We start from the raw sequence: 22,322 nt of genomic DNA, 5'->3' as shown, positions 1-22,322 counted from the left end.
TGGGCAAGCCACCTCACCCCTCCAGGCCTCAGGGATACTCCTCTCCTTGGTAGGGCGCTTCAAGATCTCCTAATAGAAGCACTGGATCAGAGGTAGGATGTGCTGTGACGGGGATGGTCCTTGTTCCAAGGTGCTCCCAGTCTAAGGACAGACAAGCAGAGTGAGGCCGGGAGAAGAGGAACAACAGTGGGCGACTTACATGCAATCCCCTCAATTCACTGTAAGTAGCACAGCAGGAATGGAGTTTTTAAAAGTCCTTAAATGTTGACAAGCTCGGGTCTTTGCAGATGAGCTCCGGGAGGTTGTATCATGCATTCGGTAGCTGACTTGGAGGTGACTGCGAGAAGCTGACAGATGGGTGTCCATTCAACAGGCCCAGCCCCTGTACTTGTCTCATACACCCAAAAAGAGAACAAAGGAGGCAAGGTGGCCCATGAAGAAGAGAATAAGCTTCAAATGCAACATCACTGTGGGTCTCCATAACCTCAGACACTCTCACGTCACTGTGTACCGAGCACACCTCTCCACCATGTACAGCAGACGTAAGAGTCAGGCTCTGACAAGGCAATGCCCAGAGGGTCACCTTGAGGGATAGGTGAAGCTGGGTACTCAGAGGGCCCATAGGAGCGGCCGGTTTGTATAATTTTTGGTGGTGCCCAGAATGGATCCAAGTCCCGCCCCCCAAACCAGCTTAAAGCTCTGGGAGGGAGCTTGGGTGCTGGTTGCAGGCTCTGGGCTGGGGCAGGGGGTTGGGGTGCAGGAGCGGGTGTGGGGTGCAGGCTCTGGGAGGGAGTTTGGGTGCAGGAGGGGGTTTGGGGTGCAGACTCTGGGAGGGAGTTTGGGTGCTGGGTGCTGGCTCTGGGCTGGGACAGGGGGTTGGGGTGCAGGTGGGGCACAGGGGTGCACAGGGACGGCAGGTGGGGGTGGGGGAGGCACTGGGGCAGTAGACAGGGCTGGGGGATGCTCTGGGGAGGGGGTGCAGGGGCTGCAGGCCGAGCCAGGGAAGAGGCGTGGTCCCAAACATTGGTGGAGCCGGACTCCCGGGCCCTGAATTTGCTGGAGCTCAGGCACCAGGGGCCCCTACAACTCGCCACCCTGAGTAACCATGAACAGAGCTGCGCTTGCCAGGTTGTCTCCTGGGTTCTTGTTTTCTGAGAACTGATCTGAGAAGACAACTCTGGTAAACCAGCTCCAAGCTAAAACAACGAGGAGTCCTTGTGGCACCTTAGAGACTACCAAATTTATTTGGGCATAAGCTTTCGTGAGCTAAAAAGCTTATGCCTAAATAAATTTGTTAGTCTCGAAGGTGCCACAAGGACTCCTCGTTGTTTTTGCTGATAGAGACTAACACGGTTACCACTCTGAAACCTGTCACCATGCAAAGCTCCAAGCTGTTTTCCTGTAAATGGAGTTCACTGACCAAGCAATTCCTAAAGGCCCTGGGCTTGACCCCATATAGAAAGTGCAATGGAAAACAGTTTAATTGTGTAAGATAGAATCCGAAACTGGATTATAAATAGAGGAAACCATGTAAAAGTTCCACTTTTCTGTGAAAGCCCCACAGCTCCGGTGGACGGCGTGCAGGCCGCAGGGACCAGCAGCCCGTGAAGGAAGAATACACGTCGGGTCTCCGAGCTGAATTAACAGCAGCAAGGTACCGTGTTGTGTGTGAGTTTGAAAGAGGGGCTTGTAACAGTTGTGAAAGCATTGAAAATTCTCATCCGTGGTTTGTTAAGAGCAGTGGGCGTTTTTACAGCCCCAGTGTTCTGGGCACTTCACACTATGGCCAAGGTTGTCAAAAGTGACTCGTGGAGTCGGGGGCCCGGCTTGACACAGCTCAGAGGCGCCTGACTCTCAGAATGTGCTGAGCACCCACCCCTGGAAATCAGGCCCCTTGAAGGGTCTCCAGTTGGGCACCTGAAAACTGAGGCACCCACAGTCACTAGCCACTTTTGAAAATCTTGGGCTAGAAATAAAACAACATGGTCCCACCTCAGATAGATCCAGGCTGAGCTGAGAATGACGTGAGGAATACGGGTACCCAACTGTGGGGAGGGAGGGGGAAGGTTACAGCCACACAGACACCTGCACATCCTGGGGACTTACTCTGAACTTTTTATTATTTATCTTTTATCAGAATCGAGGCCTCACTGTTTTAGGTGCTGCACAAACACATAAGACATCTGTGTATGTACGCACACACACAGAGTCCCTGCCACAAGCAGCTTAGTTTTATTTTTTTTTTTAATTAAATAATAATAATCAATGTTGTTCACTGGCTCCTGGTGGGAATCCTGGAGGGAAACGTGGGGACTGGGTGAGGACTCGGTGAGCTCGCTGGACAGGGCATTCCCAGAGTGGAGGGTATCACGGGAGCAGGCATGGAGCTGGTTTGGCAGAAGCAGATGAATGGGCACCGAGCCTGGCATTCCTGGTGCTGCAGAGGGGATGGCAGGTGACGTGATGAGGGACGAAGTCAGGGGTGCAGAGAGGGCTGGCATTATGCAGGGCTGTGGAGGTGAGGACAAGAAGTTTGAACCACGTGCAGTGAAGTAGGGAAGAGCCAGTGGGGAGATCGAAAGAGGGAGTCGTCTGGTCAGAATGACAGGCTGGGAAGATGATTTTCGCAGCAGCATCTTGCACTGGGGAGCTGTGATGTGGGTATCCGGGAGGCCAGAGACGGGGAGGTTGCAGTAATTCACGTTGGAGATGATCCAGGAGGACAAGAGGTTTAGCGGTCAGGCTGGAGAGGAAAGGTTGGCTCTTACAGACATTGTGGAGGCAGGAGCAGCAGGATTTGTCCATGGTCTGGGGGTGAGATCCAGAGGAGCTGTCTGGGGAGAGGCTGAAACGTAGGACTGGGCAGTGAGAGGACGCAGAGAGCCAGAGCCAGAGAGAGAGCGAGAGATGAAACCAAGGAAGCAGGATACAGGGAGATGACGCACGTAACAGGCTGGACTCTGCTCAGTGACTCTGATTTCCTGTCACCCGGCCCCTTGTGAAGTGAATTACACCAGTGTACTTTGGGGTGTGAAGCACTTTCGTTCCTGCTGGGCAACGCTTTCCATCCACTTTGCACTGGCGTAGGTGACAAGGTGCAGGGCAATGGGGCTCAGGCCCACAGAATTTGGATTGAACGTGGTAACAGGCCAGAAGTCAGTGAGGGGAAGTGAGGAGGACAGAATGCGCTTGGAGAGGGAGTGACTTTAGCAGCAGCATTTGTGATAGACAGGAGGGGAATGAGGTGAAAGCAGGGAAGCTGGAGATTTTGATACAGTAGAAGATATTGATACAGCCCCTTGGATAATACCCCTGTCAAGCTTCCTCCCCCACTCTGAACTATAGGGTACAGATGTGGGGACCTGCATGAAAACCTCCTAAGCTTACTTTTACCAGCTTAGGTTAAAACTTCCCCAAGGTACAAATTAATTTTATCCTTTGTCCTTGGAATATCCACTGCTAGCACCAAACTCTAACTGGGTTTACTGGGAAACGTAGTTTGGACACGTCTTTCCCCCCAAAATCCTCCCAACCCTTGCACCCCACTTCCTGGGAAAGGTTTGGTAAAAATCCTCACCAATTTGCTTAGGTGACCACAGACCCAAACCCTTGGATCTGAGAACAATGAAAAAGCATTCAGTTTTCTTACAAGAAGACTTTTAATAGAAATAGAAGGAAATAGAAGTAAAGGAATCACCTCTGTAAAATCAGGATGATAGATACCTTACAGGGTAATTAGATTCAAAACATAGAGAATCCCTCTAGGCAAAACCTTAAGTTACAAAAAAGATACACAGACAGAAATAGTTATTCTATTCAGCACAGTTCTTTTCTCAGCCCTTTAAAGAAATCATAATCTAACACGTACCTAGCTAGATTACTTACTAAAAGTTCTAAGACTCCATTCCTGGTCTATCCCCGGCCAAAGCAGCCTACCCACAGACACACACCCTTTGTTTCTCTCCCTCCTCCCAGCTTTTGAAAGTATCTTGTCCCTCATTGGTCATTTTGGTCAGGTGCCAGCGAGGTTACCTTTACCTTCTTAACCCTTTACAGGTGAGAGGATTTTTCCTCTGGCCAGGAGGGATTTTAAAGGGGTTTACCCTTCCCTTTATATTTATGACAACCCCCACCTCGGAGAGCCCCTAGGCCCCCTCTCCAAGACCCCAGCACAGAGGGGTATCGGGGTGTTCTGGGGTGCGCCAGGGGCTGGAGGAGACATGGCAGGGGCATTCTTACATCTCTGCAATGGCCCAGAGGAAGCACTGAGGCAGGGCACAAGTTAAGGCACCCCTGAGCATACGAGCCACCCCCCTGCACCAGCCGCCGTGCCAGTGTGGGATGAGTCTGGCCACGGGCTGCAGCTGAGAGGGTGGCAAAGAGAGGGTTAATCTGTATTGATGTTATACAGGGAATAGTGACAAGACACAGCACGAGCCTGGATGTGAAGCATTCTGATATCGCGGTGTGACATTCTGGGGATCCCCCAGAGCAGTCAGGCGGTCTGTCACCATCTGCCTGTGACCGTGGGTCCCTTAATCCTGTGTGGCTCTGGCTCGGAGCCCTGGCACCAGCATCCAGCCCACAGGCAGAAAGGTCTCACCCTGGCTTCCAGCAGCCTCGTTATCCCTGCAGGGTGACCCCACCAGCCCTTCCAGTCCCAAGCATCCCCAAATCCGCCTACCCCGAGTTCTTCACTGCCAGACCTTTTCCCCTCTAGTTCCTCACCCCAAAGGCTTGAAACCAGCCCCCCAGTTCTCAGTTCACTTTGGGACACACTCCACACCGTTTGCACACTAGAGACCCATCATTTGTCTCTCCTGGGTTGTACAATGCGAGGTGCTGGGGGTTAGTCTTGTCTGGCTGGGGAGGCAGCTCCTCCCTGCCTGGCTGGCCACCACCCTGCTGGGAGCGGGAGATGAAGCTTTAGGAACCAGCTCCAGACTCTACATACACGATACATAAATCCCTAAGCACAGCCTGGATCCATCTCGCACAGTGATCAGTAAGTTGAGAACATCACAGGCTTTCAGAAAAGAGCTCACTCAACATAATTATACACAATAGCATTGTACACAATCCTTTGAGTCCATTGCCTGTTCTTAGGGGTTCAGACCCCCTGTTCTGCCCTTGGGGTGTCTGGACCCCGTGACACATGGCAAAGGGGGCAGCATTTGAACCTAGATTTTAGTGGGGCAGTAGCTCCACGACAGTTAAGGTTGAAACTCTCCTCCTGTGTAGCAGTCTAAAATCCCCCTGCACACTCAACTGCCTTGAAAATTGCTGTGATACCAACAATTTTTTGCACATAGGTGGGGAGGGGGGGGTGCTTAACTTCATCAGTCTCAGCTGATGACACCTGTCAGGATAGACCTCAACCAGAGGAGCATCCCTGAGGGAACCAGGACGCAAACTAAAACAGAGATTTATTTGTCAAAATCAGCGCTATGAACGGCCCCCGAAACGAAGTGGAAGTGAGGTTGAGGCTGTGGAACAGACGTCCAATAGGAATAGTGGGGGCAGACGGACTAGTTTTAAGAAGGAGCTTGGTAAGTTTAGGAACGGGACGATATGACGGGGCTGCCTACGGTATCAGAGGACTGGACTCAACCCAGGAGGTTCCTTCCAGCCCTATGTCTTATTGTTCCCGAATCAAACCACAGCTTAATAATACCAACTAATTATACTTCCCTGAATGCTCATATATAAGGCTATGATTTCATCATGGTAAAGGCCACGGACCAGTCAAGGGCAATAAAAAAAAGTCACAGCCTGTGATCTGTCCGTGACTTTACTAAAAATGCCCCTCACTAAATCTTAGGTGCTGGGGGAGGAGGGGTGCTCCAGGGGAGGCTGCTGCTGGGGGGGGTGCTCCGACAGTCACTGCTGCTCCTGGGGGGGTGGCGGCCAGTAGCCCCACCACCGCTGCTGCTCCTCCAGGCGGGGGGGGAACTCGGGGCCCCACCGCTGCTGCTCCTGGACTGCTGCTCCGTGGCAGGGCCCGGGATCAGTTGTCTGGGGCCGCCGAAGCAGTGGCCAGAGTGGCTGGCCCCGGGGTCACCCAGGTGCTGGGGCAGCCCTAGGGTCAGCTACACCAGCCGCTGCAGCTGCAGAAGTCATGGAGGTCCTGGAAAGTCATGGACTCTGTGACTTCCAGGACCTCCATGAAAGACTCACAGACTTACTCAAATATAAGCTAACAATCACATTTTCATCCTGCTCAATAAATATCAGTTGACAATTCCTAATACTAGACAAATAATTTCCTAAATCATTTGAAATCTCTCAGCTACAATTGTGGGGTACGGCATTTTGGAAAGAGGGCACAGCTGTCCCGTGCGCATGCTAGGAGTATGGCTTACGTAGTGCGCAGCTACTAGTGTGCGTCAACTCAGTGCCAACGTACCCCCATGTGGACAAGGCCTGAGTTCATACATTCGCTGAGATTAAACTTTAAAACAACCCTCTGTAGGGCACATATCAAGAGGAGGCTGGTGTGATGGATTCTGGGGTAAACGTGTAACAGGAAGACAGTTGGTGGGTGGCTTGCGGTTCTGTAAGTGTAGGTAAGAGACATGAAATGGAGCCGTTCCCTTTAACTCTCCTCTGGGAATGGTCTCGGAGAGGGAGATTTCCTTATGCTATATCTATTGGCAGATGTTCCTGCTCTATTCCAAGGTGCAAGGCCTGAAAGGTGTACGATTTTATTTAGACTTTAAAGTAGGGGTGGGCAAACTTTTTGGCCTGAGGGCCACATCGGGGAATACAAATTGTATGGCGAGCCATGAATGCACACAAAATTGGGGTTGGGGTGCGGGAGGGGGGTGTCCCTTCTCTGGCTCATATGCGTGGAGCGGCCCCCGACTGTCGGAGCGGGGCCATGTGGCTGCTTCCGGGAGCTCAAGCAGCCCCCAACCCGGCACCCCGGCTGGAGCGCCAGAGCAGAGCAAGCCCCAGACCCTGCTCCCCAGCAGGAGCTCATGGGCCAGCTTACAACGGCTCGACCCGCGGGCCATAGTTTGCCCACCCCTGCTTCAGAGGCATGCTCTGGCTTGCGTTAAGTAAGGGCTGTTGCCTCTCTTCTTAACCATTGGGCAGCAGGTATTTATGGCTCCCTGGCTGCAATTTAGCCCCCTATCAGGACATCCAGCTTGCTGGCATGTCACAGCGTTCTTTCAATACGTCTGGGATCTTACATGAGAGCAGCAAAATACAACAGTTGTTTTGCTTTGTGGCTTACATCTCTCTAAATTGCATCAAATTATAACTATTTCCCATTCTTCCTAATAGGAACAATTCCTTTGAAATATAAAATTTAGAATTCATAATCTGAGGCAAGAAAAGGGAGAGGTAAATCTCTGAGTGACTTTCTTCCTCTCCTGTCCCCTGTGGAGACTAGAAGATCCATCATTCTTTTAAAACCAAGGCAATGTTCGGAAAAAGCTCTGAAGACTGAAGCCAGTGACTCGATTCTAAATCTGCTCCCCAGAAACTTAAGTGTAACCCCAGTTCTTTCTTGCAGGTCAGACAGAGGAGAGAGCATCTGGGTGTGGAACAATGGCCGGATCAGATGACACCATTGCGATGCCGGCTCTGGGCCGCCCTTTCCAGCTGGGGATGCTGTACGACTGCCGCAGTGACTCCCTCATCCCAGGTAATTGTCACCCGGGGGGAGCCCGGGGCCCAACTTAGCGTTTCAGGAAAAAGAAGCATTTGGCACCTGTTTCTTTTAGGAACATTTGGGTTTGGGATTTGAGTTGGGGAAAAAACAAAGGGCATCCAAACCTGCCCGGGTACTGTCCTGCTGACCCTCCTTACAGCACTGGCTGCACTAGGAGAAAGGAGAAACTTTCCATCCACTCCCCTGCCACTGCGATATCTCTGCAGCCCCACCCGCATGGCAGTCGGCCTAGGAAAGGGGGACAGTGCCCCCGAGCTGGCTCATCCCCCCATTTCCACATGGGAGGGGTGAGGTCCCGGTGAGAAGGGTCCTCTCTACACACAGATCTTCGGGGCATGAGGGGACCCATTAGAAGGAAACACTTCAGCTATTCACACACATCACTGTGACCCATATGAACTGTCCCCACCCCGGAAAAGGCCTGGCATCGCTGTGGACAGCTCAGTGAAAACACCCACTCTGTGTCCAGTGGCAGGCCAAGCCGTGAACAGGGTGCTCGGGTGCCCGAGGAACAGCATGGAAAATGCCACCAGACCTATTCCAATGGCATTATATAAATCAACGGGTCACACTCCCCTGGAATGTGTGCTCCGTGCTGGCCGTCCCATCACAAAGAGGGTATCACAGAAATCGAGGCAGTTCGGACAATGATGATAAAAATTACTAGAAACCTGGGGAGAATTTCACAGGAAAAGACAAAACAAAATATTTCATATAGAGACAAGAATAAGCTGGAGGTGAAACAGGGATACAGAAGAATGAAAGGGCTAGAGAAGGTAAATAGGAAAGGGCTAGAGAAGGTAAATAGGAAAGGGCTAGAGAAGGTAAAGAAGAAGTACCTATTTACTCTCTCATAGAAAAATAACAAGGGGACACTCAAAATTAAAATACAACTAGTTTAAACTCGATAAAGGAAATACATTTTAAAGCAACATAATTAGCATGAGGAACTCACCCCACCAGACATCACTGAATCATAGAAATTTAGGGCTGGAAGGGCCCTTAAGGGGACACCTAGTCCAGCTACCTGCATTGAGGCAGGAATAAGTGCACCAGGGCCATCTCTGAGAGGTATTTGTCTAACCTGTTCTTTAAAACCTACAATGATGGTATCAAGAACATAAGACCGGCCCTACTGGGTCAGACCAAAGGTCCATCAAGCCCAGTATCCTGTCCTCTGACAGTGGCCAACGGCAGGTCCCCCAAAGGGAATGAACAGACAGGTTATCATCAAGTGATCCATCCCCTGTCACCCAATCGCAACTTCTGGCAAACAGAGGCTAGGGACACTATTTTCTGCACATCCTGGCTAATAGTCACTGATGGACCTATCTTCCATGAATCTATCTAGCTCCCTTTTGAACCCCATCATAGGATTGGCCTTCACAACACCCTCTGGCAAGGAGTTCCAGAGGTTGACAATGCATTGCGTGAAAAAATTCTTTCTTGTGTTTGTTTTAAACCTGCTACCTATTAATTTCATTTGATGACCCCTTGTTCTTGTATTATGAGAAGGAGTAAATAACACTTCTTTATTTACTTTATCTATACCTCTCATGATTTTATAGACTTCTGTCATATTCCCCCTTAGTTGCCTCTTTTCCAAGCTGAAAAGTCCCAGTCTTATTAATCTCTCTTATACAGAAGCCATTTTATACCCCTAATCATTTTTGTTGCCCTTTTCTGAACCTTTTCCAATTCCAATATATCTTTTTGAGATAGGGTGACCACATCTGCACGCAGTATTCAAGGTGTGGGCGAACCATAGATTTATATAGAGGCAATAGGATATTTTCTGTCTTATTATCTATCCCTTTCTTAATTCTTCCCAGCATTCTGTTAGCTTTTTTGACTGCCGCTGCACATTAAGTGGATGTTTTCAGAGAACTATCCATACTGACTCCAAGATCTCTTTCTTGAGTGGTAACAGCTAATTTAGACCCCTTCATTTCATACGTAGAGTTGGGATTATGTTTTCCAATGTGCATTATTTTGCATTTATCAACTTTAAATTTCATCTGCCATTTTGTTGCCCAGTCACCCTGTTTTGAGAGATCCTTTTGTAGCTCTTCGCAGTCTGCCTGGGACTTAACTATCTTGAGTAGTTTTGTATCATCTGCAAATTTTGCCACCACACTGTTTACCCCTTTTTTCAGATTGTTTATGAATATGTTAAATAGGACTGGGCCCAGTACATATCCCTGGGGGACACCACTATTTACCTCTCTCCATTCGGAAAACTGACCATTTATTCCTACCCTTTGTTTCCTATCTTTTAACCAGTTACCAATCCATGGGAAAACCTTCCCTCTTATCCCATAACTGCTTATTTTGCTTAAGAGCCTTTGGTGAGGGACCTTGTCAAAGGCTTTCTGAAAATCTAAGTACACTATATCCACTCGATCCCCCTGTCCACATGCTTGTTGACCCCCTCAGAGAATTCTAGTAGATTGGTGAGGCATGATTTCTCTTTACAAAAACCATGTTAGCTATTTCCCAACAAATTATGTTCATCTATGCGTCTGACAATTTTGTTCTTTACGATAGTTTCAACCAATTTGCCCAGTACTGAAGTGACATTTATTGGCCTGTAGTTACCAGGGTCACCTCTGGAGCCCTTTTTAAAAACTGGCATCACATTAGCTCTCCTCCAGTCATTTGGTACAGAAGCTGATTTAAATGATAGGTTACAGACTACAGTTAGTAGTCCTGCAATTTCACATTTGAGTTCCTTCAGAACTCTTGGGTGAATACCATCAGGTCCTGGAGATTTATTACTGTTTAGTTTATCAATTTGTTCCAAAACCTCCTCTAATGACACCTCAATTTGGGACAGTTCTTCAGATCTCAGAGTAACAGCCGTGTTAGTCTGTATTCGCAAAAAGAAAAGGAGGACTTGTGGCACCTTAGAGACTAACCAATTTATTTGAGCGTGAGCTTCTGTAGCTCACGAAAGCTCATGCTCAAATAAATTGGTTAGTCTCTAAGGTGCCACAAGTCCTCCTTTTCTTTCTTCAGATCTGTCACCTAAAAAGAATGGCTGAGGTTTGGGAATCTCCCTCACATCCTCAACAGTGCAGACCGATGCAAAGAATTCATTTAGTTTCTCAAGGCTGAATCCCAACTCTGTCACTCCGAGTGCAGAGTGGGGCACGCAAGGATTTTAAAAATTAATACTGGCCACTCCAGGCTTGTTTTAAACTCCCAAGGTTACAGCTTCTCTCTGACCTTGGCTTGGTAAATGCTGCCACCAACCAAATGCAAAAAACACCCAACCCCTTTCAAGCTAGGAAGGAACACTTGGGAATTCCTCCCTATGGGGTGCCCTCAAGCCCTTTCACCCCAGCTGAGAAACAGTCTGGGAACAGCTGAGAAAGAAAAAGGAAATTAGCTGTGGCTACCAGCTAATCAAACAACATGCATAAACCTCTTAGCACACCAAAACTCCAATTCTGTTCTTAAAAAAGGAAATTTTATTAAAAATAAAAAGAAAGAAAATGCATCTGGAATTTAGGCTTCTGATAGATTTTAAAAGAGCAATTCCAAAAATCAAGCACCCAAAATAGCTTTCTTGTGGGTTTAGCTTAAAGGTTACAAGCAAACAAAAGCATCTGGGGTTATGACAGAGGAGTCCACAAGCCAATAAGAAATAAAATAAATAACCCTATCATAGAATCATAGAATATCAGGGTTGGAAGGGACCCCAGAAGGTCATCTAGTCCAACCCCCTGCTCGAAGCAGGACCAATTCCCAGTTAAATCATCCCAGCCAGGGCTTTGTCAAGCCTGACCTTAAAAACCTCTAAGGAAGGAGATTCTACCACCTCCCTAGGTAACGCATTCCAGTGTTTCACCACCCTCTTAGTGAAAAAGTTTTTCCTAATATCCAATCTAAACCTCCCCCACTAATCTAACTAATCCCACTGCAACTTGAGACCATTACTCCTCGTTCTGTCATCTGCTACCATTGAGAACAGTCTAGAGCCATCCTCTTTGGAACCCCCTTTCAGGTAGTTGAAAGCAGCTATCAAATCCCCCCTCATTCTTCTCTTCTGCAGGCTAAACAATCCCAGCTCCCTCAGCCTCTCCTCATAAGTCATGTGTTCCAGACCCCTAATCATTTTTGTTGCCCTTCGCTGGACTCTCTCCAATTTATCCACATCCTTCTTCTAGTGTGGGGCCCAAAACTGGACACAGTACTCCAGATGAGGCCTCACCAATGTCGAATAGAGGGGAACGATCACGTCCCTCGATCTGCTCGCTATGCCCCTACTTATACATCCCAAAATGCCATTGGCCTTCTTGGCAACAAGGGCACACTGCTGACTCATATCCAGCTTCTCGTCCACTGTCACCCCTAGGTCCTTTTCCGCAGAACTGCTGCCTAGCCATTCGGTCCCTAATCTGTAGCGGTGCATTGGGTTCTTCCGTCCTAAGTGCAGGACCCTGCACTTATCCTTATTGAACCTCATCAGATTTCTTTTGGCCCAATCCTCCAATTTGTCTAGGTCCCTCTGTATCCTATCCCTCCCCTCCAGCGTATCTACCACTCCTCCCAGTTTAGTATTATCCGCAAATTTGCTGAGAGTGCAATCCACACCATCCTCCAGATCATTTATAAAGATATTGAACAAAACCGGCCCCAGGACCGACCCTTGGGGCACTCCACTTGATACCGGCTGCCAACTAGACATGGACCCATTGATCACTACCCGTTGAGCCCGACAATCTAGCCAGCTTTCTACCCACCTTGTAGTGCATTCATCCAGCCCATACTTCCTTAACTTGCTGACAAGAATACTGTGGGAGACCGTGTCAAAAGCTTTGCTAAAGTCAAGAAACAATACATCCACTGCTTTCCCTTCATCCACAGAACCAATAATCTCATCATAAAAGGCAATTAGATTAGTCAGGCATGACCTTCCCTTGGTGAATCCATGCTGGCTGTTCCTGATCACTTTCCTCTCATGCAAGTGCTTCAGGATTGATTCTTTGAGGACCTGCTCCATGATTTTTCCGGGGACTGAAGTGAGGCTGACTGGCCTGTAGTTCCCAGGATCCTCCTTCTTCCCTTTTTTAAAGATTGGCACTACATTAGCCTTTTTCCAGTGATCCGGGACTTCCCTGGTTCGCCACAAGTTTTCAAAGATAATGGCCAATGGCTCTGCAATCACAGCCGCCAATTCCTTCAGCACTCTCGGATGCAACCTAATCGCATCTGGCTAAACACTCTGATCTGTTTACACATTGGAGTTCAGATAAGTCATTCTAGGAATGATCCGATGACTTATAATCTGGGGTGAGCTGAATTCGCGCCGGTTCGCGCGAACCGGGTGTTAAATTTTGAACCTGTTTTAGAACCGGCTGTTAACCCGCTTCCCTGCAGGGGGCGCTGAGGCTTTGCTGGGCTCCGGCCGGGAAGTGATGTGATTCCTCCTCTGGCCACTGGGGGCGCTGCGCTGCGGGAGCGACGTGGGCTGCCCCCCCATCCCTGGGACTCCCTCTGCTCGGCCGGGGCTGCGTCCTGCTGCTCGGGCTGCTCCCCGTGAGCCCCCACCACCCTGCCCGCAGCCGGCCCCGCCGCACGCACCCCCTGCCCTGCCCGCAGCCAGCCCGTCTCCAGCCACCCCTGCACCCTCTGCCCTGCCCGCAGCCAGCCCCTGTCTCCAGTCAGTCCCTGCACCCCCCTACCCTGCCTGCAGCCAGCCCCTACCTCCAGTCAGTCCCTGCCGTACCCCCTGCCTGCAGCCAGCCCCTGTCTCCAGCCACCCCCACACCCCTTGCCCTGCCCGCAGCCAGCCCCTGCCGCACCCTCTGCCCTGTTTCCAGCCAACCTCTGCCGCACGCACCCCCTGCCCTGCCTGCAGCCAGCCCCTGTCCCCAGCCAGTCCCTGCCGCACCCCCTGCCCACAGCCAGCCCGTCTCCAGCCACCCCCACATCCCCTGCCCTGCCTGCAGCCAGCCCCTGCCGCACCCTCTGCCCTGTATCCAGCCAACCTCTGCCGCACGTACCCGCTCCCCTGCCTGCAGCCAGCCCCTGTCTCCAGCCACCCTCACACCCCCTGCCCTGCCCGCAGCCAGCCCCTTTCTGCAGCCAGCCCTGCCGTACCCCCTGCCTGCAGCCAGCCCCTGTCTCCAGCCACCCTCACACCCCCTGCCCTGCCCGCAGCCAGGCCCTGCCACCTGCACCCCCTGTCCTGCCCGCAGCCTGTCCCTGTCTCCAGCCAGCCCCACACCCCCTTGCCTCCAGCCAACCCTGCACCCTCCTGTCTCCAGCCAGCTCCGCACCGCCTGCCCTGCCCACAGCCAGCCCCGCACCCCCTTGCCTCCAGACAACCCTGCACCCTCCTGTCTCCAGCCAGCTCCGCACCGCCTGCCCTGCCCACAGCCAGCCCCGCACCCTCCTGTCTCCAGCCAGCTCTGCTGCCCCCTGCCCCTGCCCTGCCCGCAGCCAGCCTGGCCCCCCTGCCTCCAGCTAGCCCTGCCCCATGCCCCTGTCTGCAGCTGTCCCCATGTCCACTGGTGCCCTGCAGTTCCCAGGGCAGTAACCCTGCACACCTGCTTCAATGAGTGGGGAAGGGAGCAGCTGGGACCCACACTTGTGCACACCCTAGGGTGACCAGACAGCAAGTGTGAAAAATCAGGACAGGGGTTGGGGGGTAATAGGAGCCTATATAAAAAAAAGACCCCAAAACCAGGACTGTCCCTATAAAATTGGGACATCTGGTCACCCTAGCACATGCCCAGGGCATGGTGGGGACCCACACCTGTGAAACGGAGGTAATTGCTAGGTCAGGCCCATCTTTTTAAAAAAGAACTTTCGGCAGGGTTAACATACATCCCTATTTTCCCAGACAGGTCAGGCCTTTTTGTTCTTAAATCGCCATCCGGGAGGAATTCCTCCCAGGAAAATACAGACCTATGGTAACCCTGTTGGTACAAAAAATACATACTGAGGCACATCCCTCAGGGAACAGGTTGTTAAGATTTTGGCAGCTCATCACTGCTTATAATCATACCTGGCTTAGCTGCTTACAACATGGCTGCTCTGTCCCTCCAGCCCAGAGAACAACAGACAAAGGCAAACTTTCTTTTCCAATTTTAAAAAGTTCTAGCCTTCCCATTGGCTCTTTTGGTCAGGTGCCCACTTTTTTTTTCTTTACCTGGGGGACTTTTAACCCTTTACAGGTAAAGCAAGTAAAGAACAGCTATCAAGAGGGATTTTACAGCTAACTGATTGGCTGGGTGTCCATCAAAGGGAGCTACCCCCACTTTATTTATCACAGATGGGGATTCCACAACCTCCCTTGGAAGTCTATTCCAGTGCTTAATTATCCTTACAATTAGAAAGTTTTCCTAATATCTAACTTAAACCTCCCTTGCTGCAGATAAAGCCAATTACTTTTTGGCCTCCCTTCAGCGGACATGGAGAACAACTGATCACTGTCCTCACTGTCAACAGCCCTTAACAGATTTGAAAACCGTTATCAGCTCTGCTCTCAGTCTTCTTCTCTTAAGACTAAACATACCCACTGTTTCTAATCTATCTTCTATAGGGCAGGTTTTCTAAACCCTTTATCAGTTTTGTTGCTCTTCCCTCACCCTTCTAGTTTGTCCAGATTTTTCTTGCAGTGTGGCGCCCCAAACTGGACACAATACTCCAGCTCAGGCCTTTCCAGTGCTGAGAAGAGCAGGACAACTACCTCCCACCCCAGAATTATATTAGCCTTTTGCACAACTGCATCCCATGGTTGTCTCATATTCAATTTGTGATCCGCTATAATCCCCAGGTCCTTTTCCGCAGTACTACTGCCTAGCCAGTTATTCCCCATTTTGTAACGGTGCATTTGATTTTTCCTTCCTAAGTGTAGTACTTTGCACTTGTCTTTATTGAATTTCATCTTGTTGATTTCAGACCAATTATCCAATTGATCAGATCATTTCTAATAGAAGTCAGAGTAGCAGCCGTGTTAGTCTGTATCCGCAAAAAGAAAAGGAGGACTTGTGGCACCTTAGAGACTAACCAATTTATTTGAGCATGAGCTTTCGTGAGCTACAGCTCACTTCATCGGATGCATCCCTGTAGCTCATGAAAGCTCATGCTCAAATAAATTGGTTAGTCTCTAAGGTGCCACAAGTCCTCCTTTTCTAATAGAAGTGACATTTCAATCATAAATATAGCACTTGCTTCCTGGGACAGTGTACTCCTGAGGGGGGAGTGAACTCAGTCATTCTGGAGAGGGATATATGAAAAAAAACAGAAAAGATCACATCTTCCAAAGTCCTGTAAGAAGCCGGGGGCAAGGGAAGGTTGTTAGGGTGTAGTTCAGCCTTGACTTGGCACATTTGTATGTTACCAGGTCAGTTTACTTGATGTCCTTCACTCGTTATTTTTCAATCTCAGAAATGAGACACAATTAAAGGATGGATAGATTCTGTGTCCTGTGCATCTATCAGTTACGTTACCATGTGTCTGTCTCTACTATTCCAGGGATCACGCTGTGGGGCCTGGAACAGCTTCGCAAGGATGTAAACACAAAACCACAACCCAAGACTGAATTTGAGATCATCGCATCCGACACCATTGAAGAGAAGGCCAATGCCCTCAATGTCACAGCCTCGCTGAAGGCCAGTTTCCTGGGGGGGCTGGTTGAAGTAAGTGGATCTGCCAAATACTTAAATGACACCAAAAAATCCAAACAACAGGCCCGAATTACTCTCCAGTACTCTGCCACAACAAACTTTGAACAACTAACTATGAACCATTTAGGACCAGAGAATGTTTCTTATCCTGCTGTATTTGACCAAGGCACCGCCACCCATGTGGTCACGGCTGTGCTGTACGGGGCTCAGGCTTTCTTCGTGTTTGATCGGGAAGTTTCTTCTTCTGAGAATGTACGTGAGATAGAGGGAAAGCTCCAGATTGCAATTAAAAAGATACCCATGTTTTCCATAGAAGGGGAAGGAGCTGTCAAAATGGATGAAAGTGAAAAATTAAATGCTGCAAAATTTAACTGCAGGTTCCATGGTGATTTTGCTCTTGAGAGAAATCCAACTAATTTCGAAGATGCCATGCAAATATACTCCACCCTCCCCAAGCTGCTGGGTGACAGCGGGGAAAAGGCCGTACCAGTGAGAGTCTGGCTGTACCCGCTGACCAAGCTGGATTCCAGAGCTGCTCGGCTGGTGCGTGAGATCAGCTTTTCACTGATTTCTGATGCTCAGACTGCTCTGGAGGAACTGGCAGAAGTAAACATGCGATGCAATGACATGGTGAAGAGTCCGATTGCCACAAGCTTCCCCGAAATCAAGCTGAAAATCCAGCAGTTCAGAGATCTGTGTAAGCAACACAGACAGACTTTCCAGAAACAGCTAGCAGGACTCTTACCGTTAATCCGTGGAGGTGGAAAAGAGGAAGGGGGCCTGGTGGATATTTTATCATGTAAAAACCAGTCACCATTCAATACTCAGAGCCTCAGTGAATTTCTGGATACAAAGGAAAAAGAGATGAATTATGTGAATTCCTACCTTAGGATCCTAAGCAATGTAAAAGTGGTGTCCTCTCAGAGTGAACTAGATGAAATAGTACTCGACCCTGAGCTTGACTTTATCGTCTCCTTTACATTCACCTCACTGCATGAAGAGGAGCCATATTTATCAGATTTAAAACAGTGGCTTCAGACCCAGTATATAAAGGAAACTTATGATTCTGCAGCAGCCAGTTCTGTTGCTGAGAAACCAAAATCCAAAATGTGGTTTGAGGAACAAGAAATTAATAGAAAAGCTCGAAAATCTGCAAAGTCCCTTTCACGTTTTGTCAGTGTCAACAAATCTAACGGGAAGATTCGGTTCATTGTGTCCTCTGTTCCAGACAAGGACAATCCAGGCACTTCCATTTACCTGTATGAGGAGGGAGAGCTGATCAGCACCAACTTTGAGCCTCCATCAAAGCCTCTTCCTCCCCTGATTGATGGAATCAAACATGACCGTGTGCAGCTCAAGTTTAACCCAGCAGCCTATGGAAGGGCTGAGATATCCGGCTATCGGGCAGAGTACAGAATTGTAGGACAGGAGAACTGGACGGCTGTGAATGTAAATAACACGCAAGAGACATTCACAGTAACAGGGCTACGTGCAAACACCGAGTACCAGTTCCGATACGCTGCAGTGAGCAAACCAGGGCTCAGCGAGAGCAGCGATGTGAGTAATCCTGTGAAGACTCTCCCTCCTACCAGCCCGCCTGGGAAGTCTGTAACAGTTATTGTAGATTCATCTGCCATCGCCCTCACCTGGGAGAGTCCAAGTGTCATTGGAGATGGAGTCAGAATAAGGGAGTATAAGGTGCAATATAAAGAGGAGGCAGGAGATACAAGTCAGGAGGGGAAAGACAAATGGCTGGAACGAAGGACAGAAAAGAGAACCGAGTTCTATAGCATTGATGGACTGAGTCCTGAGACACCCTACAGAGTCCGGGTTTCGGCTGTGTGTGCGGATGGGGCTGTGAGTGACCCAAGCGAAGAGACTTGCATCTCAACCCTAAAGAAAGGTAACATTTAAATATATTTGCATATTTCTTCCCACCCGAAACACAGGACTCTGGAGTAGTTCATTCAGGTAAAACTATATTTATCTTTGGAAGAAAAATTGAGATGTCCCAAGTGTATAATGTAGGCGTGACTTCAGAATCAAACTATTTCTTGCAATTTAATATCTGAACTGGAGTAATGCATACAGGGCCCAACCCAACCACCGGGATCTGCTGGGGACTGTACAAATGATACTGAGCTGTCAGGTCTGGTCAAGTTAAGGTACCAACTAGCTTTCTGTGAAAAGCTTCATTCTTCTAAGTGCTCTAAAATTGTCATGGTTACATGGATTGCCTTGAAATTTGATGTGCCTCAGGGGGCACTGGCTAGGGTCAGTGATCCAAATCTGAGATCATTTGACCAAGGGGTTCCTGGGATACAATCTCCTCTCCCTCCCGCCCCCCCAACTCCCTAAAAAAACCATAGTTTTTAAAGGTTGACATATTCTACCACCGTGGTTTTGCCCAGACCTGGGGATCAAGCCCTGGCTCTGATCCTGCCACAAGGGTCTCACTGACTGGAGGATAACACGCAGAGAGTGAACGGCACCCACTAGGCCTCTGGGGGGAGCAACATTCAGAACATTATTGGACAGATAGTACTGCTCATGAACTAAGGGGATCATACTGAGCACAGAGGAGCCAAGAGACTCTGGAGGTGGAGAGTTTCCACTGTAGCTGGATAGGGCTCTGTAGATAGGGCAATTTCCTGCAATATCACTGAAAGATCTTATTGTACTAACTGTATGTACTGCTGTGGGCCAGGATTGTGTATAACCTCTCTAGTTAGGAGATGTGATGGATGTAAGACGTGGCGGTTCAAAAGGCTGTATTGAAAATGTGCCAGACAAGTATGGACTTTTGGGACAATAAATATTAAGTGGATTTCCTGGGGAGTCCCTAGGGCGAGGTTAATGCAAATTACTTACCTCTGGTCAATGCAAAAACCCAGCTTTTTGAAGTTAAGCTCTGAGGGGAGGGTTTTTTCTGTTGATTACCTGTTACAGAAGGCAAAGATCAAAGGCCAGAGTTGGATAAAGATATGGCTGATCTGCCCAGCCATTGCTCTGGTTCTGGATCTAAACTTCTAACCCCGGAGAATACCCAGATGTGGGGTTTGAAGGACTAAAAGCTTCTAGAGCTGTAGATTGGATTTGGGGGGACGGGGAAATCTCAGGTCAGCTTTCGAGTTTTATTGTTTTAATATTTATTCTCTGTCATGCTTTTACCTAAAAGAAGAAACGTGGTTGCTTAGAAGGAGCTGTGTGGAAACATATAGCTGTGGGCAATGCACTGCTCGTTGTCTTCAGAGAGAAAGCAAAGCGCAGGCCCTGGCCTGTTTAGACAGTCTGGCTTGCTGGGGATATCCCGGGGTGAGGCAGGGAGCTGTGCAGCCTTAAAAGCCCACACAGGGGCCGGGGAGAGAGGGGGACACACACACACACACACACGCAGAGGGCACAGCCGCCCAGATCTCCTCCTATCCCAATCACAGATCTTCCAAGATGGTTCAATTTATTCCTCCACCCTTCAGTACAGCAACACCTACCACAGGGATTACAGCTGCAGTGCATGCAGATAATTCCCAGAGGCCATTGCCAGCTCCAGAGGGCAGAGTTAAGGTTGCGAAGGTGTTTACCTGAACTCGCTATCTCCCAGCATTCACAAGATTCAGTTTTGCTGAACTGACTTTCTTGAGGGGTGCAAGGTCTCACCAGGCATCTTAACGCTGCGTTAGTGAAGTATTTTTGCCATGTTATCTCTCTCTCTGTGTCGATAGTTAGCTGTATAAAGAGCAGCACCGACTGGCATACATATATGTTACACAGTATTGTTCCGAAGTGGGTGAGTGCAGGGGGGAAGATTCTGAGGCTCAGGTCTGGCCCAGCCGATCCTTTCGCTCTGTCATTGACCCATGTGTGCCGATAACGCTCTGATTCTGTCTCTCCCCAGCGAATGTGACTCTGGATCCAGACACGGCACATCCTGAGCTCGTCCTGTCTGATGATCGAAGAACCATGAGCCGGGGCCCCGAGAGCCAGATGTTGCCTTACAAACCGGAGAGATTTGATTATTTGCTGAGTGTGCTGGGCTCTGAGGGCTTCACCTCGGGGAAACATTCCTGGCAGGTGAAGGTGAAGGGAGGAGTAGCCGGAGACTGGGCTGTGGGGGTAGCTAGACAGTCTGTGCTGAGGAAGGAAGAGGTTGGCTTTACCCCCGAGAATGGGGTCTGGGTGGTGCAGAAATGGGGCAATGCCAGAGACTATCGGGCTCAAACCTCGCCTGTCACCCGCCTGTCCTTGAGTAGAGAACCCAGCAGGATCCGGGTCTCTCTGGACTATGAAGGGGGGTTGGTGGCATTTAATTATGCTGATGATCTGGCCCCGATCTTCACTTTCCCACAGGCTTCTTTCAATGGGGAGAAAATCTTCCCTTTCTTCTGGGTCTGGGGTGGAGGATTCCAGCTGAGCATCCATCCCTGAGACTCAGGGTAGCCCGGGGCCCTGTCAGTACCATACAGAGCAGGCTAGACCCATCTCACGGTCCTGCAGTGACTGCCCAGTCTGCTTGTTCTCATGCTGTATGGTTCTGTAGGATTATATCCGTGAACAGGGTCAGAATGGGCACCAGGAGCTCCTCCCTTTGAGCCCTGTGCCGGTCTTGGCCAGAATCCCCCGTGGTGCTCACTGTTTGAAAGGGGCAAAGTAAAACCAGGGCTCTCGCCCGGCATCTCCACCCCCTCTTCCTGTCAGGGCACAAGGCTGGCAGCTCACTGCACTGTCTCCAGGTCCTCATCAGGGGGCTTCCAGCTGAGCCACGGACAATTGCTCCACTCGCAGCATGGGCCCTTTGCACAGTCTGAGGGGGCAAAGGCAGAACCCTGCCCCAGGATCAGCCCCTACCATTGTGCTAAAATGATTACTCACATCTTCTCTCTGAGTTGCTCAGAGGTGTTTCTATCCTACTGTAAACATGTCATTCTCTTGCAGTAAGGAATGCAAAGTCTTTTAGCAGCAGAAATTATGAAATAAAATCCTACTTTATGCTTTCAGACCATTGTCAGATTGTGTGTTAGGTATATCTTACAATGAAATGTGTTGCTTTATGCCAGAGCTAATCAAAATTTGACATTTCAGAAAACAAACAAATTCCTTCACCAGGAGTAGCAGGCAGATCGTTCCCATGGCTATTGCCAGCACCAAGGGGCAGAGTTATGGTTGCATGGGATTTATCTGTATTTACTGGTTTTCAGAGGTCTGAGGTTTGCTGAACCTGATGTCCTGGAAGGACACGAGAGACCACCGCATATGTTGTATTTTGTACTACATTGAATATTCGTTAAACGATAAGTGTTTTCTTTTTTCGTTGACTCCATCACGATAGTTTTCAGGGTGCCCACCCAGGTAACTGATAGAAGTTCTGATTATTGCAGATTCAATATGGATCTCATAGTTTTGGGGTTCAGAGTGTGAATCCTTGTGGGATTTATTGTAGCACTGTTCAAACTACAATGACGTTACATCTCTCTCTCCTGCTGATCCCACATCGTTGTGGAGGATCTTCAGCGGCTAGCGTTAGAAGAGCTATCGGAATAATCCACTCAGTCCATTATTCCTATAGTAGGCACCCTTTACTAGACGGGCCTCTGAACTGTCTCTCTGTAGTGTCCAGTCCTCTCCCGGAACACACACAAGTTATTAAGTTCATTGCTCTTTTAAAGAGTCAATACACGCAGCTCATTAATTTCACTGGGGTTTGACAAACACTCACTTTAATCACAGCACTGACCTGGTTTATAATAAAGGTAAAACAAGTTTCGTAAACAAAAGTCATAGATTTAAGTGATATCAAGTGTAAGGTGTAAAGATAGGAAGGGTGATGAACAAACAGAAGTAATAATACGCTTTCTAATAGCTAAGACCTAACTTAACAAGCTACAGACATTGTTCGAGGCACTTTCCTCTCCAGTATTCCTTTCCCAGCAACGGCTGACTAGCTTTTTGTCAGGATGCTCACAGAATCCAAGGTGCTGGTTTTCCTTGTCTCCTCTGGTGAA

General features: G+C 49.2%; 1 protein-coding gene across 1 annotated transcript; it reads left to right on the top strand.

Annotated features, from left to right (window-relative positions):
- The first annotated feature begins 1,566 nt into the window (after positions 1–1,566).
- LOC144930180 (stonustoxin subunit alpha-like) lies at positions 1,567–21,317 on the top strand. The gene is made up of 4 exons (XM_078851349.1): positions 1,567–1,654; positions 7,523–7,654; positions 16,172–18,226; positions 20,219–21,317. Exons 2-4 carry the CDS (start codon positions 7,558–7,560, stop codon positions 20,746–20,748), a joined length of 2,682 nt encoding a protein of 893 aa, XP_078707475.1. The 5' UTR covers positions 1,567–1,654; positions 7,523–7,557; the 3' UTR covers positions 20,749–21,317.
- Positions 21,318–22,322: the final 1,005 nt, after the last annotated feature.

Source organism: Lepidochelys kempii, chromosome 2 (genome assembly GCF_965140285.1).
Source record: "Lepidochelys kempii isolate rLepKem1 chromosome 2, rLepKem1.hap1, whole genome shotgun sequence".
Classification (NCBI taxonomy): domain Eukaryota; kingdom Metazoa; phylum Chordata; order Testudines; family Cheloniidae; genus Lepidochelys; species Lepidochelys kempii.
The sequence above is the reverse complement of the archived record's forward strand: the minus strand, read 5'-3'. Positions and strand labels throughout refer to the sequence as shown.

Coding starts and splice junctions, on each gene's coding strand:
- LOC144930180 (XM_078851349.1), top strand. CDS start 7,558: ATGGCCGGATCAGATGACACCATTGCGATGCCGGCTCTGGGCCGCCCT. Junction 7,655..16,171: donor CAGTGACTCCCTCATCCCAG/GTAATTGTCACC, acceptor CTACTATTCCAG/GGATCACGCTGTGGGGCCTG. Junction 18,227..20,218: donor CATCTCAACCCTAAAGAAAG/GTAACATTTAAA, acceptor GTCTCTCCCCAG/CGAATGTGACTCTGGATCCA.